Source organism: Camelina sativa, chromosome 18 (assembly GCF_000633955.1).
Source record: "Camelina sativa cultivar DH55 chromosome 18, Cs, whole genome shotgun sequence".
Lineage (NCBI taxonomy): Eukaryota > Viridiplantae > Streptophyta > Magnoliopsida > Brassicales > Brassicaceae > Camelina > Camelina sativa.
Window position 1 is genome coordinate 19,907,770 of NC_025702.1, and position 16,662 is coordinate 19,924,431.

At 37.2% G+C, this 16,662-nt stretch overlaps 2 protein-coding genes and 1 long non-coding RNA gene across 3 annotated transcripts; all 3 read left to right on the forward strand.

The window, feature by feature from the left end:
* On the forward strand, window positions 682-4,264 carry LOC104762754 (leucine-rich repeat receptor-like serine/threonine-protein kinase BAM1). Its single transcript, XM_010486110.2, has 2 exons — window positions 682-3,413; window positions 3,562-4,264. Exons 1-2 carry the CDS (start codon window positions 812-814, stop codon window positions 3,975-3,977), a joined length of 3,018 nt encoding a protein of 1,005 aa, XP_010484412.1. The 5' UTR covers window positions 682-811; the 3' UTR covers window positions 3,978-4,264.
* Window positions 10,112-13,811, forward strand: LOC104762755 (LRR receptor-like serine/threonine-protein kinase HSL2). The gene is made up of 2 exons (XM_010486111.2): window positions 10,112-13,138; window positions 13,281-13,811. The coding sequence occupies exons 1-2, from the start codon at window positions 10,507-10,509 to the stop codon at window positions 13,658-13,660; spliced, it is 3,012 nt and encodes a 1,003-aa protein (XP_010484413.1). The 5' UTR covers window positions 10,112-10,506; the 3' UTR covers window positions 13,661-13,811.
* LOC104762756 lies at window positions 16,019-16,603 on the forward strand. Its single transcript, XR_763616.1, has 3 exons — window positions 16,019-16,180; window positions 16,269-16,395; window positions 16,486-16,603. It is a non-coding gene; the product is annotated as an uncharacterized LOC104762756 (long non-coding RNA).

The window sequence follows — 16,662 nt, forward strand, 5'->3', positions numbered from 1 at the left end:
TTTTTTTTTTTTTTTTTGTATTTCTGAGTGGTTTTAGTTACTCTATCTACGTCCAATTCCAGTTAAACATGTTCAAGTTTAATGGAGAAAACAAGTAAACAACAATTGATTATTAGAAAAAGAAAAAAAAAAGGTAGAAAAAAACGTAGTCGTATTATAGGGGATTTTGTCAACACTTGAGAATATATATATATCACCACCTTTCAAAATGTTTCAAGAACAACATGGCTCCAAAACAAAAATAAATGAACCTTCTCTAATAATAGTATATTCTCCTTCGTACGAACGTTATAAATAAATAAATAAATAATCATAGCACAATATTCATTTCGTCAAAGCATAATGGTTTTGGAATCTGAATTATTTGTAAAAATGTATATAGTTTTTACTCCGTTTGTATTAAATTAAAACTCCAATTTCAGAAACTTATATCAATATTTGTGAATATTTTCAATATTGAATTAAAATGTAATTTTTTTTTTTGGCAGTCTATCACTTACACTTTTTTATCAAATCAGTACTAGTAAATAGTAATTTGTGTTCATGTATCTACCTCCAATTACTTTTTTAGTTTTAAAACTAAAAAGTAGTGTAACAAAATCAAAATCTGACGTGGCAAATATCTTCAATTCCAAAAAATCAAAAAAAATAAAACGAATATAAAACAAATTCACGCCTTCTTCCTCAACTTCGTCTTCTTCACTTACCATCTTCATTCACACTCCCTCCTCACACCAATCTCACAACCCTAAATCTCTCACACACAAGAGAGAGAGAGAGAGAGAGAGAGAGAGATAGCGCAAAATAAAAAATGAAACTTTTTCTTCTGCTTCTCTTTCTCCTCCACATTTCTCATACCTTCACAACAAGCCGACCAATCTCCGAGTTCCGTGCCCTTCTCTCACTCAAATCATCTCTCACCGGCGCCGGAACTGATGACCAAAACTCCCCTCTCTCCTCCTGGAAAGTCTCCACTAGCTTCTGTACATGGGTTGGTGTCACGTGCGACGTCTCTCGCCGTCACGTGACCTCTCTTGATCTCTCTGGTCTCAACCTCTCCGGTACTCTCTCCCCTGACGTCTCCCATCTACGTCTTCTTCAGAACCTCTCACTCGCTGAGAATCAGATCTCCGGTCCGATTCCGCCTGAGATCTCGATTCTCTCCGGTCTTCGTCACTTGAATCTCTCCAACAATGTCTTCAACGGTTCGTTTCCCGATGAGCTTTCTTCTGGATTAGTGAATCTCAGAGTTCTCGATGTCTACAACAACAACTTGACCGGAGATTTACCTCTTTCCGTCACCAACCTAACTCAGCTCCGTCATCTTCACCTCGGCGGGAACTACTTCGCCGGAAAGATCCCACCTTCGTACGGAAGCTGGCCGGTTATCGAGTATCTAGCAGTTTCCGGGAACGAGCTCGTAGGAAAAATCCCTCCAGAGATCGGAAACTTAACAACTCTCCGGGAGCTTTACATCGGCTACTACAACGCTTTTGAAGACGGTTTACCTCCAGAGATCGGAAACTTATCGGAGCTAGTACGACTCGACGGTGCTAACTGCGGATTAACCGGAGAGATTCCACCGGAGATCGGAAAGCTTCAGAAGCTCGACACGCTTTTCTTGCAAGTGAACGTGTTCTCCGGTCCGTTAACTTGGGAGCTAGGAACGCTCTCGAGTTTGAAATCGATGGATTTGTCTAACAACATGTTCACCGGAGAGATTCCAGCGAGTTTCGCGGAGCTTAAGAACCTCACGCTTTTGAATCTCTTCAGAAACAAGCTTCACGGAGAGATACCGGAGTTCATCGGAGACTTGCCGGAGCTTGAAGTGTTGCAGCTTTGGGAGAACAATTTCACCGGAAGCATACCGCAGAAACTTGGGGAAAACGGTAAACTCAATCTCGTTGATCTCTCTTCAAATAAACTCACCGGAACTTTACCGCCGAACATGTGCTCCGGTAACAAGTTGGAGACTTTAATCACTCTCGGAAACTTCCTCTTTGGTTCAATCCCTGATTCTCTTGGTAAGTGTGAGTCTTTGACCAGGATCCGAATCGGTCAGAATTTCCTAAACGGGTCAATCCCTAAAGGACTATTCGGATTACCCAAATTAACTCAAGTGGAGCTCCAAGATAACTATCTCTCCGGAGAATTACCGGTGGCTGGAGGTGTCTCCGTGAATCTTGGCCAGATCAGCTTATCAAATAACCAGCTTTCAGGTCCATTACCTCCGGCGATCGGAAACTTCACCGGCGTTCAGAAACTTCTCCTTGATGGTAACAAGTTCGAAGGTCAGATTCCTTCAGAGGTAGGGAAGCTCCAGCAGCTCTCCAAGATTGATTTCAGCCACAACTTATTCTCCGGTAGAATCGCTCCTGAGATCAGCCGTTGCAAGCTCTTAACTTTTGTCGATCTGAGCCGAAACGAGCTCTCTGGTGAAATACCAAACGAGATCACTGGTATGAGGATTTTGAATTACTTGAATCTGTCGAGAAACCATCTGCTTGGATCAATCCCTGGTTCGATCTCGTCAATGCAGAGCTTAACATCACTTGACTTCTCTTACAACAATCTCTCCGGTTTAGTTCCGGGAACCGGACAGTTCAGTTACTTCAACTACACATCGTTCTTGGGTAATCCTGATCTCTGTGGTCCTTACCTTGGTCCTTGTAAAGATGGTGTTGCTAAAGGAGGTCACCAGGGTCATAGTAAAGGACCACTGTCAGCTTCTATGAAGCTATTGCTCGTTCTTGGACTACTCGTATGTTCAATTGCTTTCGCGGTTGCAGCTATAATCAAAGCTAGATCATTGAAAAAGGCTAGCGAGTCACGGGCTTGGAGATTAACAGCTTTCCAGAGGCTAGACTTCACATGTGATGATGTCTTGGATTCTCTTAAAGAAGACAACATTATAGGCAAAGGAGGAGCTGGTATTGTCTACAAAGGTGTAATGCCTAACGGTGATCTAGTCGCGGTCAAAAGACTCGCTGCAATGTCTCGTGGTTCTTCCCATGACCACGGATTCAACGCAGAGATTCAAACCTTAGGAAGGATAAGACACAGACACATCGTGAGGCTTCTTGGTTTTTGCTCTAACCACGAGACGAATCTACTTGTCTATGAGTACATGCCTAATGGTAGTCTCGGTGAGGTGCTTCACGGTAAGAAAGGAGGACACTTGCATTGGGATACACGTTACAAGATTGCTCTCGAAGCTGCAAAAGGACTTTGTTATCTTCATCATGATTGTTCACCATTGATTGTTCACAGAGATGTCAAATCAAACAACATCCTCCTCGATTCAAACTTTGAAGCCCATGTTGCTGACTTTGGTCTCGCTAAGTTCCTTCAAGATTCTGGTACTTCTGAATGTATGTCTGCAATCGCTGGTTCATACGGCTACATAGCTCCAGGTACTAACAAAAAGATTCAAACTTTACAATCTCTTTTGCTCTGTTTCATACAAAAAAAAAAAATCAAACTTTACAATCTCTTTTGCTCTGTTACTAAATAAAGGTTCTAACTTGGACGATCTTTTGCTCTGTTTTGTTGTTTGTATAGAGTATGCGTATACACTGAAGGTAGATGAGAAGAGCGATGTGTATAGTTTCGGAGTGGTTCTTTTAGAACTCGTCACCGGAAGAAAGCCCGTCGGAGAATTCGGAGACGGTGTCGATATCGTGCAATGGGTTCGTAAGATGACTGATTCGAACAAGGAGTCGGTTCTGAAAGTGCTTGATCCGAGGCTTTCTTCGATCCCGATTCATGAAGTGACGCACGTCTTCTACGTCGCGATGCTCTGTGTTGAAGAACAAGCTGTTGAGAGGCCGACGATGAGAGAAGTCGTTCAGATTCTCACCGAGATCCCGAAATCGCTACCTTCTAAGGATCAGCCGACGACGGAATCAACGCCGGAGAATGAGCTTTCGCCTAAGGTCGGTGGTCAAGGAGGTCCACCGGATCTACTTAATCTCTGAAAGTTTTACGATTCCCGGGAGGTAAATTTAGGGGTACAAGGGTAAATTCGTCCTTTTTCAGAATGGTTTTAGCGATGAGATTTGGTTTGTTAATTACCTTTTAGACTGGTTTGGTGATTTGGTTCGGTTTAGTATTATTGTTTAACTCTTTTTTAAGTGTGTTTAATTTTTTACTCGGCTTTTACTTTTTATCTTCCTTTTTCTTTTTAATTATGAAATTCAGCTCTATTGTAGTTTGAAATTTGTATGAATGAAAAATGTACAGTTGGGGTTTTGAGGAAACTTAATTTACAGTTACATGTATGTGTAGTGTGAAGACTCTTGCATCAGTGCATGTCTTTGCTGTAGCGTCACGTATCTGCCACTGATATGAACGTTCCTCTTATATTTATTGGTTTTTGGTATTTTGACATAGTTAAAAACCGTCGTAAAATCTACGATTTTTTACTGTTACAGGAATTGTTTATAAAAAAAAAAAACTGATTCAGATTAGTCCTCCTTACAGCTGCGGTAACTACACCCCAAGAAGAAAATACAAATTTGAACTTTTTGATCTCCATCAACAAGGTTGAATTTAGGTGAAAGTTGTAAACTTGGAAGAATAATTAAAGAGAACAAAGCATGTGGGTAAAAAAAAGTCAGAGAGAGAGATCAAAGGTATAAATGTGGTGGGGAGATAAATGATTGGTTTTGAGTTAATAATATGAGAGAAGGTAAGAAAGTAAAAGCTCTCTCGCTCACAAATATTTTCTCCCACATGCAAAATCATATACCAAGTCGTAAGTCCTTTAATGGTTTTAATGAGATCTCTCTGTCTAACTCTATTCCCTTCTCATGAAGCAATTTCTAGTCTTCGTTAAGCATTTATGAATCTTCACTAGCTCGTGCTCATAAATATATGCCGCACCCAACTTACATTTATATGGTTTCATTTGGTTGTACGTAGTTTACAATGATGATTGTAGATCTTAGAGTAAGTCTAGGTTTTTACGAGACATTTTGGACCAAACAAACAAAATTGAAGCTATGTAATGTTTGTTCAATTTTTGTATGGCATAAGTAATCGGCTAAGTTGTGGCTTTGATAGGGGATTCTCAAGGAACTCTATGATAAAATGTTTACACTAAGGCTTTGAATGGGAGGACAGAAAAATAGCAGATCACTTTTTAATGTAGTACTCTTATCACTAAATTACCATTCAAGAATTTTTTTAATTTTAAAAATTAATGCAGATAAACTGTGTGCAGTTCATATATTTTTGTTTTTTTATGGTAAATGCATGAGAAATACATGCAGATCTGGTCTACAACATTTTTTGATGCTGTTCACGTTTGATCTGCACTTGAACAACCAAATATTTAATCTACTTTTATTCTGCTTGATCTGCTTGAACCACTTGATATGCTCTGCCTAATATGCTTTCTACATTTAAAGCCTAAGATAAAATCCAAACACTGTCATCCATTTTCTATAATGCAACAGTCCTCCCTTGAAAAATAAAATCCAAACACTATCATCCATTTAGTAAAATCCTATTGCTATATGTTTATGATTCTTTTATTACTATACTCCAAACAAGTTACTATTTGAAGAGCCTTACTGCAAATATATATTTTTAAAAAGAAATATAACGTTTATTTCACAAACGAACAAGAAGAGTTTTTTGTTTGCTTGATACATACACACATCTATTGCGTGTGTGTGATCACGATTTCATCACTCACATAACAACTATACGTCCATGGGATACTTCATGTTCGATGGATGACAAAGGTGAAAATAAAAGGTGGAAAAAAACAGTTAACAATGTCTTTTCTTATCAGCTTTATATTCTCACATTATGCGTAATTCCCGGACAAGGGGAAAAAAAAATATTAATTACAAACTTTCTTATCTCAAAGAATTTTCATCTGTGACAACTCATAAGCACTGAAAATTAGACTCCCCAATTTTCTAACTCAGTTTACTCTGTGTCTACGCTTATAGGCCTTCCACATAGCACATAAGTATAAAAATCAATTTCAAACATTTCTTATTGGTTAGATTTAGAGGTAAAAATGCCACGTGGACTATTTGATTGTGATGTGACAGAGACACGTAGAAGAGAAAGAAAGAAAGAAAGGAGTGGACTGTGGTTTTGAATGGGTCCTTTTTGTCATCTTCTTGGTTTCATTGTTTTCCCCGACATAGTTATGTCCCATCCCCTCGTAGTTGCTAAGAGAATCCTTACACCAAAAGGTAAAATGACAATTACATAATTTAGAAATTTATTTGTTGATTTGATATGTGAAAATATGCCGTTAATAGAGTAAATGTATATATTTGGTATCAGCCGCTTTACAATTTCGAAATTCCTACACAAGAAAAAAAAAAAAAAAATCTTATCGCCTTACCTATTAATACTCTGATTCATGTACTACTGGCTGTTGTGTTGGCCCAAATATTCCCCATTTCGTTTGAATTATGTAGTGAATTCGAAATATAGATCCCTCATCCCTATAGTATTTGTGGTATACAAAATATATGCCAGAAAAAAAACATAAAAGATCAGATTATAGTAATGCATTCGTGGGATTAATTATGTGTTATTACTATGTATGATAAGTGGAGTTGAAATGCAATGAATTTGTACGTCAACCGATTGTCTTCCCTGACACGTGACTGAAGTTGCTTCATGGTATGTAGTACGTGTGCGTCAATATATCTCTATATATATATGTAATGTGGGTTATGTGTATGTGAAAATTATTATATGTCATATCGCAACGTGATGTTAGGTAGAGATTCGTAATACATCATCCAGTCATCCATATATGTAAATAAAAAGATTCACTTTGAAATTTCATAGTTTCACGAGTAATAATGTGTACTTATATAATTATGATTGCAGTACTTTTTGTTATTGTTCATAAAGAAAATGCAGGAGATAATTCATGATTGTAATATATATTATTGTAACCAGAGAAGAACTATCATAACAAATTAATTATATGGTTAAATTTATAAAGTGTTATGTTGAGGTGACGTTGAGATGACAAAAAGCAGAAGAGACATTGGTTAATGCTCCCTTTTTCGTTTGTATACAGACAGTTTTGAAAAATCAAACGTGACAAATGTTTCCATATGCTTCTTCTGATCCTTTTGAATTATAAGCACATATATATACCTCTTTTTTAAAAAAATTATCAATTTTTAGTAATTAGCTGTAAAGCTCACTCGCCACATTATTCATGAGATAACATAAATATAATTTTTGCATGATCTATCTTCTTTTATTTTATACAAGGCATGATGTACTCCTAATAATGAATACTTATTGTCTAATATGTAATTATTACTGCCATTATTGTAAGTTATGCACATGCATAAACACAAACAATATCTATCAGCATTTTGAAAACAAATAATACAGGTTGAAATCAATGTTACGTTGAAAATTTTAGTCATGCGTTATCGCAAACCACGCCTTAACAACAATGTCGACTGGTAATAAAATGAGATGACACAGCTAAATTTTAACCAGTGGTGCTATATTCTTGCATTTTCCTATCAAATTGTCTATACCAAAGTAATAAAATTGAACAAAATTAAACTCATATCCGTTGAGACTCTCTGTCAAGGTCAGCACTTAGCAGTACAGTAATAATGATCACATATTCGATAAATTGAAATTGATCAAGTTAAAACAATTTTAAAGCAAAGTTATAATTACGAATCAGAAACTTTAGCTTTTTTTTTTTTGTTTTTCTCATTTGGAATCCAAATCCCACCAAATAGTATCCTTCAAATAGGGAAGACCCAGTCAACTTTGACACGTGAGTTGCCCACACGTGTCTCGTAAACATTCTATAAAACGCACGATAGATTTGTTAAAAAGCATCACGAGAGTACTCATTATTGAGATTTGCCTTTCTTTACTTTTTTTTTCCTTCGCATTTTTCTCCTTTTGCTGCAATTTTAGTGGTTTGTTTGTGCTTTAATTAATACTCTTTTCAAAATGAGAGATCACACGAGACCCGACACACCAAAAACACGAGAACGTCCCACACACCAAAAACACCATATCTGTTTTTATATGATTGCAACCGTCCGTATATTATATGTGTCCGTGAGAGAAGGTTCTTCTTATATGCGGATATTGTGAGTAAATAAATGATCCGTTTGGAAAAAAACTCGTGACACCACACCATCAGAATAAATACATATTAATTAGGCCAGGAATATACGGGCCTTAGCCCGACCCACATGTTATTTTCGAATACTAAAATAGTAGAATGGGCTTTATCTTTAAAGAATACAGCCCAATATCTAGAGACGAATTAATTACACCCTCCAATGTTCCGCGGGAGTTCCAGTGTTAGTTTAAGTAGTCGTCAGGCAGTACTGAAGATTTGTTCTGTTCTGTTCCGCTCCGTTCGGTTCGTACAATGTACACAAAAATGATTTAACATGCTTAAGAAGCGAGACACTACACATAAGTGGAGTGAGAGTGGTGTCGTGTATAAAAAACAAAGTGAGAAACAAAAAAAAAAACAGAATAGCAGTTCAACAACCTTCTAAAGTTATGAGCTTTTAATTGAAAAACCACAAACATACATTATTATATGTTCCCATCCATTTTTTTCGATAAATTCAATGTATTTAGTCTTTTGTTAATTACTTTTATTGTTAAGGAACGTACCAGTGTTTATATATAATTTTTTTTTAGCGTGGATAATGTACTACTCTAATGGTGACTAAAATATGCATTTCTTTTGAAGTAAGAAAAATTAGGAGATGTTTTGGGAAAGCTAAATGTTGACTAAAAGTACAATTTACTCAGACAGAAGAGTCTTCACGGCGACGTAGAGTGTCTTCCGGCGATTGCATATTCCAAAGCAAAACAAAACAATTGAATGCTAATTAAGTAGAGAAGCCTCAACTTCTGATGAGCCGTACGTGAATGTGGTTCTAGTGTCTTCTCAAATGGCTCCCTTCCATTTAGTTTTGAAGTTAGCGTTTTATGACAAATTTGTCATTGCCTTCTAGAAGATGGTTAAAACAAGAACAAAAACATTGAACATAAAACAAAATTGGCGAGAGGGTAAAAAAGTCTCATTGCACTGTTAAATTATTACTAAAGTTTAAGATTAGACATTAACTGCGCCTAACTGAAGACTAAAAAGGAAGAGTTGATGAAATGAAGTCTACACAGCATTACCTAACATTCTCTGTTTGTAAATGCATCCACTTGAGAGACACAGACACTTACCAGTTACCATCCTCCTTCCTAGTCAAAGCTACTGTTACTGACTAACTGTTGTTCGATTAACCATCAACAACATAACTTCAGGCTTAATAAAATATTTTTCTTGATAATATATATGTTTTGGTCGTAGAAGAACCTTTTTTGGTATGATTTATTTACTGAAATGCTAGTTATAACCTGTTTATTTAGTAATTTTGTATGATCTTGTAGCATATCGATCGAATTGGAAAAGAATTAGTATATCTTACATTTGTTCCCACATATAATTTTACAAACAAATTCGCATTTTGCTTCCCAAAATTCAAAAGTTAAGGGTGAAACATAAAAAAACTCTGTCCTTGGATTCATCAAACACATCAAAAGACATTGAAGTCAAACATAATTATTTTGTTATGTAAACGCATATCTAAGCTTAAACAACCAATAGAAGCCTACAAATGTACATAATCTAGTAGAATGCAGCTATGATTATGAAAGCTCACACACGCACACATCATTAGTGGGAAAAAAGGGTGAAACGTTATAATACGTTTACGCTAATACGTTTTCTTGTTATTATAACATACGTGTTACCAACTTACCACTCCATATTCATGTTTTCGGGTTTTACTCCGCATTTCTCTAATTGTATTTGTTTCAAACTCGCTTCCCATTCAAAATTCTTGGATTGTCTGTAATTGTAAACCACAAGAGATTTGGACATTTTAACCCACGCTTTGCTCGCATTTTACTTTTTTCACACTCGGACCGTATTATATTTTCTAATAACCAAAAATGTCTTAAAACAATGACAAAAAATTTCAATTCCCATTAAGCAAGTAATAACCATTTTTGTATTAGACGTATGCTGAGATGTTCTTTCTAAAATTAGTCGATTTTACACCATACATTAATTATTAGGTTCATCTAATTCCACCCAACTAGAAGAAAAAAAATGTAGATAATGTTGGGGTTTTCAAAGAGTCACTAACAAAAGTTTTCTAGATTCCTTTTCAACTTATTAGTATATCTTTTAAGACTCCACAAAAACTTCAAGAAAAAACTGTCACTCACACACTAAACCTACTTTGGTACTTCCCATGTGAATCAAGAAAAGCAACCAAAACGAGCGAAAGTCTCATTGGAAAAAACCTGCAAATCCGTTCATCTTTATATAACCATCTCTTTTAAACGCCACTTACCTTTTTTCTTTCTTCTTTCTTCTTCTTTAATCACGATTCCTATGAACAACAACATTCCTTATTCACCTTCATCGTCTTTCATCATCATTTTCCCAACACGATGATGACCACTACTACTACTTCTCTCTCCTTGTTCCTCTCTCTACTTCTTATTCTTTTTTGTTTCCTCCAAGTTTCTTCCAACGGAGATGCTGAGATTCTTAGCCGGGTTAAAAAGACTCGACTTTTTGACCCGGATGGAAATTTACAAGATTGGATCATAACCGGAGATAACCGCAGTCCGTGTAACTGGACGGGAATCACATGCGACGATAACATCAGAAACGGTAGCACCGTCACTGCCATCGATCTCTCCGGATATAATATCTCCGGCGGGTTTCCTTACGGGTTCTGTCGTATACGTACACTCATAACCATCAATCTTTCTCAAAACAATCTCAACGGTACGATCAATTCAGCTCCTCTCTCCCTCTGTTCTAAAGTTCAAGTTTTGATACTCAACGTTAACAACTTCTCCGGTAAATTACCTGAATTCTCGCCGGAGTTTCGTAATCTACGCGTTCTTGAATTGGAATCGAACTTGTTCACCGGCGAGATACCTCTGAGCTACGGGAGATTAACTTCTCTCCAAGTTCTGAACCTTAACGACAACCCGCTAAGTGGAATCGTTCCGGCGTTTTTAGGTAATCTGACTGAGTTGACTCGTCTTGATCTCGCTTACATCAGTTTCGAGCCTAGTCCGATTCCATCCATCTTCGGTCACTTGACGAAGCTGAGTGAACTACGCCTAACTAAATCGAACCTCGTAGGAGAAATCCCTCGTTCGATCATGAACCTGGCGTTGCTAGAGAATCTCGATTTAGCTATGAATGCTCTCACCGGAGAAATACCTGAGAGTATCGGTAGACTCAAATCGGTTTATCAAATTGAGCTATTTGATAACCGGTTATCTGGAAAATTACCGGAGAGTATCGGAAATTTAACCGAATTGAGGAATCTTGATGTCTCTCAGAACAATCTCACCGGTGAATTGCCGGAAAAAGTCGCTGCTCTGCAACTTATCTCGTTCAACCTCAACGATAACTACTTCACCGGAGGATTACCAGATGTCGTGGCTTTGAATCCTAATCTCGTCGAGTTCAAGATCTTCAACAACAGCTTCACGGGGACGTTACCTAGGAATCTCGGAAGATTCTCCGGTATATCTGAATTCGATGTCTCGACGAACAGATTCTCCGGCGAATTGCCGCCGTATCTCTGCTACAGAAGAAAGCTTGAACGTATCATCACTTTCAACAATCAATTGAGCGGCGAAATTCCGGAATATTACGGCGGTTGTGGTTCGCTTAATTACATCCGAATGGCGAATAACAAACTCTCCGGCGAAGTTCCGGTTAGGTTTTGGGAGCTTCCTCTAACTCGTCTCGAGCTAGCCAACAACAATCAATTACAAGGTTCGATTCCTCCTTCGCTATCTAATGCTCGTCATCTATCTCAGCTCGAGATCTCCGGTAACAATTTCTCCGGTGCGATTCCCTCCAGTATCTGTGATCTCGGAGATCTCAGAGTCATCGATCTTAGCCGCAACCGTTTCTCAGGATCTCTTCCGAATTGCATTAACAAATTGAAGAATCTAGAGAGACTGGAGATGCAGGAGAACATACTCGACGGTGAGATTCCGAGTTCGGTGAGTTCGTGCACCCAGTTAACCGAGTTGAATCTCTCGAACAACCGTTTACGCGGCGGAATACCATCGGAACTCGGTGATTTACCGGTATTGAACTACCTGGATCTCTCCAATAACCAAATCACCGGTGAGATTCCGTCGGAGCTGTTGAAGCTGAAGCTTAACCAATTCAACGTCTCCGATAACAAACTCTATGGTAAGATCCCTTATGGGTTTCAGCAAGACGTTTTTCGATCCGGTTTATTGGGTAACCCGAATCTATGTGGCCCGAATTTGGATCCGATTCGACCTTGCCGATCTAAACCGGAGACTCGGTACATCCTCGCGATCTCAATCCTATGCATCCTTGTACTAACCGGAGCTTTGGTTTGGCTATTCATCAAAACCAAACCGTTATTTAAGAGAAAACCGAAACCAATAAATAAAGTAATCATTTTCCAGCGGGTCGGGTTCACGGAGGAAGACATATACCCGCAATTAATGGAAGAGAACATAATCGGGTCGGGCGGGTCGGGTCTGGTTTACAGAGTGAAACTCAAGTCGGGTCAAACGCTCGCGGTGAAGAAACTCTTGGGAGGACCGGGTCAGAAACCGGAATCTGAATCCGTATTCAGATCCGAAGTAGAGATACTGGGTCGGGTCAGACACGGAAACATCGTGAAGCTTCTTATGTGCTGTAACGGCGATGAGTTTCGGTTTTTGGTGTACGAGTTCATGGAAAACGGAAGCTTGGGTGACGTTTTGCATTCGGAGAAAGAATTGCATTCGGAGAAAGAACATCGTGCCGTTTCTACACTTGACTGGACGACACGATTTTCGATCGCGGTGGGTGCTGCTCAAGGACTTGCTTATCTACATCATGACTCTGTTCCACCGATTGTTCACCGTGACGTTAAAAGCAATAACATATTGTTGGACCATGAGATGAAGCCACGTGTTGCTGATTTCGGTTTAGCTAAACCGTTAAAGAGAAAAGACAATGATGGTGTCTCCGATGTTTCTACCATGTCTTGTGTTGCTGGAACCTACGGCTACATTGCTCCTGGTAACAATTCTATAAACTCTATTACTACAAATTCATGAATTATATATACCAGAGTACCCAAAAATCTGAAACATTCAAACCGAATAACCAAAATTTTTAGTAACATTATTTTAAATTTGTGTTGTTCTGTTTGTGGTTACAGAATATGGTTACACGTCAAAAGTGGATGAAAAGAGTGATGTTTATAGCTTCGGGGTCGTTTTGCTCGAACTGATTACCGGAAAAAGACCGAACGATTCGTGTTTTGGTGAGAATAAGGACATTGTTAAGTTTGCAATGGAAGCAGCTTTGTGTTCTTTTCCGTCACCGGAAGATGGAGCCATGAATCAAGATTCACCAACTAGAAATTATCGAAATCTTGGCAAGCTTGTGGATCCAAAGATGAAACTTTCGATGAGAGAATATGAAGAGATAGAGAAAGTTCTCGACGTTGCATTGCTTTGTACCTCGTCGTTTCCGATTAACAGGCCGACCATGAAGAAAGTAGTAGAGTTGCTCAAAGAGAAGAAATCACTCGAGTGATGATACGGTGTCGTTTTTTATCGTCTGATTCTAGTCATAGGCTTATTAATAGGCTTGTCTAATGTTACTTAAGTTTGGGCTTTTAGAAAACTAATGAAAAACTTGTATGTTTCGTGCCTCAACAGAATCTAATGACAGAAAATTTTATATATTACAAGGATACTTCAATCAAAGCCGAACACACACAAATACAAAACAACCTTGCCCTAGTAAAGTAGCATCTGATAAGCTTCAAAGGGTCTACTTTAGGAAAAAGAGGACTGGGGATAAGGACGTTGGCAAACCGTGTGAAGATACACCTGGCTCTTTGACCGAAAACTTCACACGTGAGAAGGTTTAGCTAAGTTTGGAGCTAAAGTAATGCCAAGTATAAGTAAAGATTAGAGGAAGCAGCAAAAGGGCATTGAAACGACAACGTTTTAGAAATAAATCTCAATATGGTGGAATAATAGTAAGCCCAGCCCATTAATACTCAGTCCATGTTGTTGTTTGGTGGTACTTTTAAGTAAAATTCATTCATACGACAGCATTTTATAAATTCTGTATGCTTGACAATATTGTTGGCCTACTTTAATTAGTTGCTGAATGGAGTTTGTAAAAATGTCATATGTTTATGCTATGAATTCATATATATACTTGAAATCTGGAAGCCACTGACATGTATGAATTGTGATATTCACTTCTCGGGATGATACTAGCTCTCATTGTAGTCTTGTTATTTATATATATGATTTTTTTTTTTTTCCAGTTTTTGTTCCCTTAGTTATAAGTACTTGTGCATTTGTGGCTTGCAGTGTCAAACAGTCATGAACCGTTTCTCATCTTCTTTTATATATTTTGCAGTGTTAATGATCCAGTTGCGATGAAGTTACTTGGAAAAGATTGTGAGATGGACACTTTGGTATCACCAAAGGATGAAAGCATCAAAATACATTACGACGATGGACCTAAGTCGAGATTACTCGAGCAGCACACTATAACTATCAAATGGACTGTCCATTGTCCAATGGGTGCGTCCAATATGAACGTTTATGTTTATGGACTAAGTTTGGACGGTCCACAATGGACAATGGTCCAAAATATGGCCATGTCCATTGGACAACTTTTTTATTTTTGAGGTTTCTTGTATTTTGTGTTTGGTGTTTAAAATTTTTCTATTAAACCAAACATGTTTATTTTTATAAAATCGGACTTATTTTATAAACCCAAGTAGTATTTCGATTAGTTGTATAAAATCAAAGTGTTTATTTTTATAAAATCTTATTTATTTTACAAAATCTGATATTTATTTTACAAAACCAAAGTGTAGACATACGATCAAAGTATCAATTATCAAACCTCACCAACAAAATATCAATTATGAAAAAAGATGAAGAAAAGACTGTTTCATAATCTCATAACTCAAAAACCAAAGTCATAATCTCATAACTCAAAATCCAAAGTCATAAACTTAGACAACAACAATATTTCCTTCCTCTTCAACAAACTTGAACTCTTCATCACCTACAACATTCAAATCAATAAAGTTAAAAATTCATTACCAATATAGTTCAAATGCAATTAAAAAGTAGAATTCTTACCAATATCTTGAAATCCTCTAAACCAGTTTTGCACGCCTATGAAGAAACTGATGCATTCATTATTCTGTGAATAATGAATGTGATGATCTCTTCTTCATTGTGGTGTTGTTGTTCTTTATAAAGAAAGGAGACAAGTCGAAGGCAATTATAAGCTCAAAGCTACACGAATTTGCTCTGAGACCAAAATATTTTCAATTCAATACGGATCATGACATGGTCGTATTATCAAAACTTCTAGGATATGCAGACCTAATATATTTTGAACACTGTTTTTTCTTTTTTGCGTTACTAAACTAGTCCAAAGCAAACCGATTTTTTTCCATGTCTTGCAATTAGGAACCATTTCATATATTTTGTAAGTTTTTAATGTAAAACGTAAAAACCATTACAAACATACAACAAAAAAGAAAACAATACAAGTTTTTCCTTTTTTTTGTTGTCTGTGTAAAAAAACCTAACTTATAAACAAATACCAACTAGGCAACTACATCTCTTCTTACAACAAATTATAATAATTCTTGGGGGAAAGAAATCATCAATCTTTTTTTTATAATTATTATTTATAATCTTACCCTTGTGAATCTTGCGATCTGATAGCACAATTGCAAAAAAAAAAAAAAAGGAAAAGTTAATCCAAAAAAGAAGAAAAGGAAATATGCAAAACAAAAGAAAAGGGAAAAGGAAATCCTATTTATTTTATTATTAGGAGTTAGTAAACCCTACAAAATCTTATAAATACTCTCACATCACTTTTCTCTCTCGATGGAAAAAACAAAAATCATATCTTTCATCTTTTTTATTTATTTATATTTTGGTTTCTCCCTGCGAAGAGCCAAGCAGCTTTGTCGCCGCCGGTGGTCTCTCTCGAGACGATGATAAATCGATGAAGCCGAAGGGATGATCCGATTGTAGTAGACATACGACGTTCTATCCAAGTTAAGTAAGTAAGCTGCCCTAATCTCTGCTTCTATCCTTCATCTCAGAATTTAACGGATTTCCAAAATTCTAACATCTGATATTGTTGTAAGATCTTGTCTTATCTAACAGCGGGAATTGTTTTTCAATCCAAAGCACGAACGGGCGAATTTCTAAAGAGGAATTAGCGAAGACGACGAACGATCCACGAGCCCTTCTCCTCCTCCTTCTTCTTGTTTGGTACTCTCTCTTCTCTCTCTTTTTTAATCCGATCTTCTTCTTCTTGTTTTGCAATTCTCATACTTGTCTCTGTCTGATTTTTGTTTTTAGGGTTTTTTTTAGGGGAGACGATTGCAAAACCATAATCTGAGACGTGTAGGAGAGATTGCGTGTCTGCTACTCTGTTCTTGCTTCCTCAATCCTCACCCACCAATTCCACGGTTTGTCTTCCCAATTTTTGCTTCTTCTTCTTTTTTCTTTTTTCTTTTTTTTTTTTTTTTTTTTTTT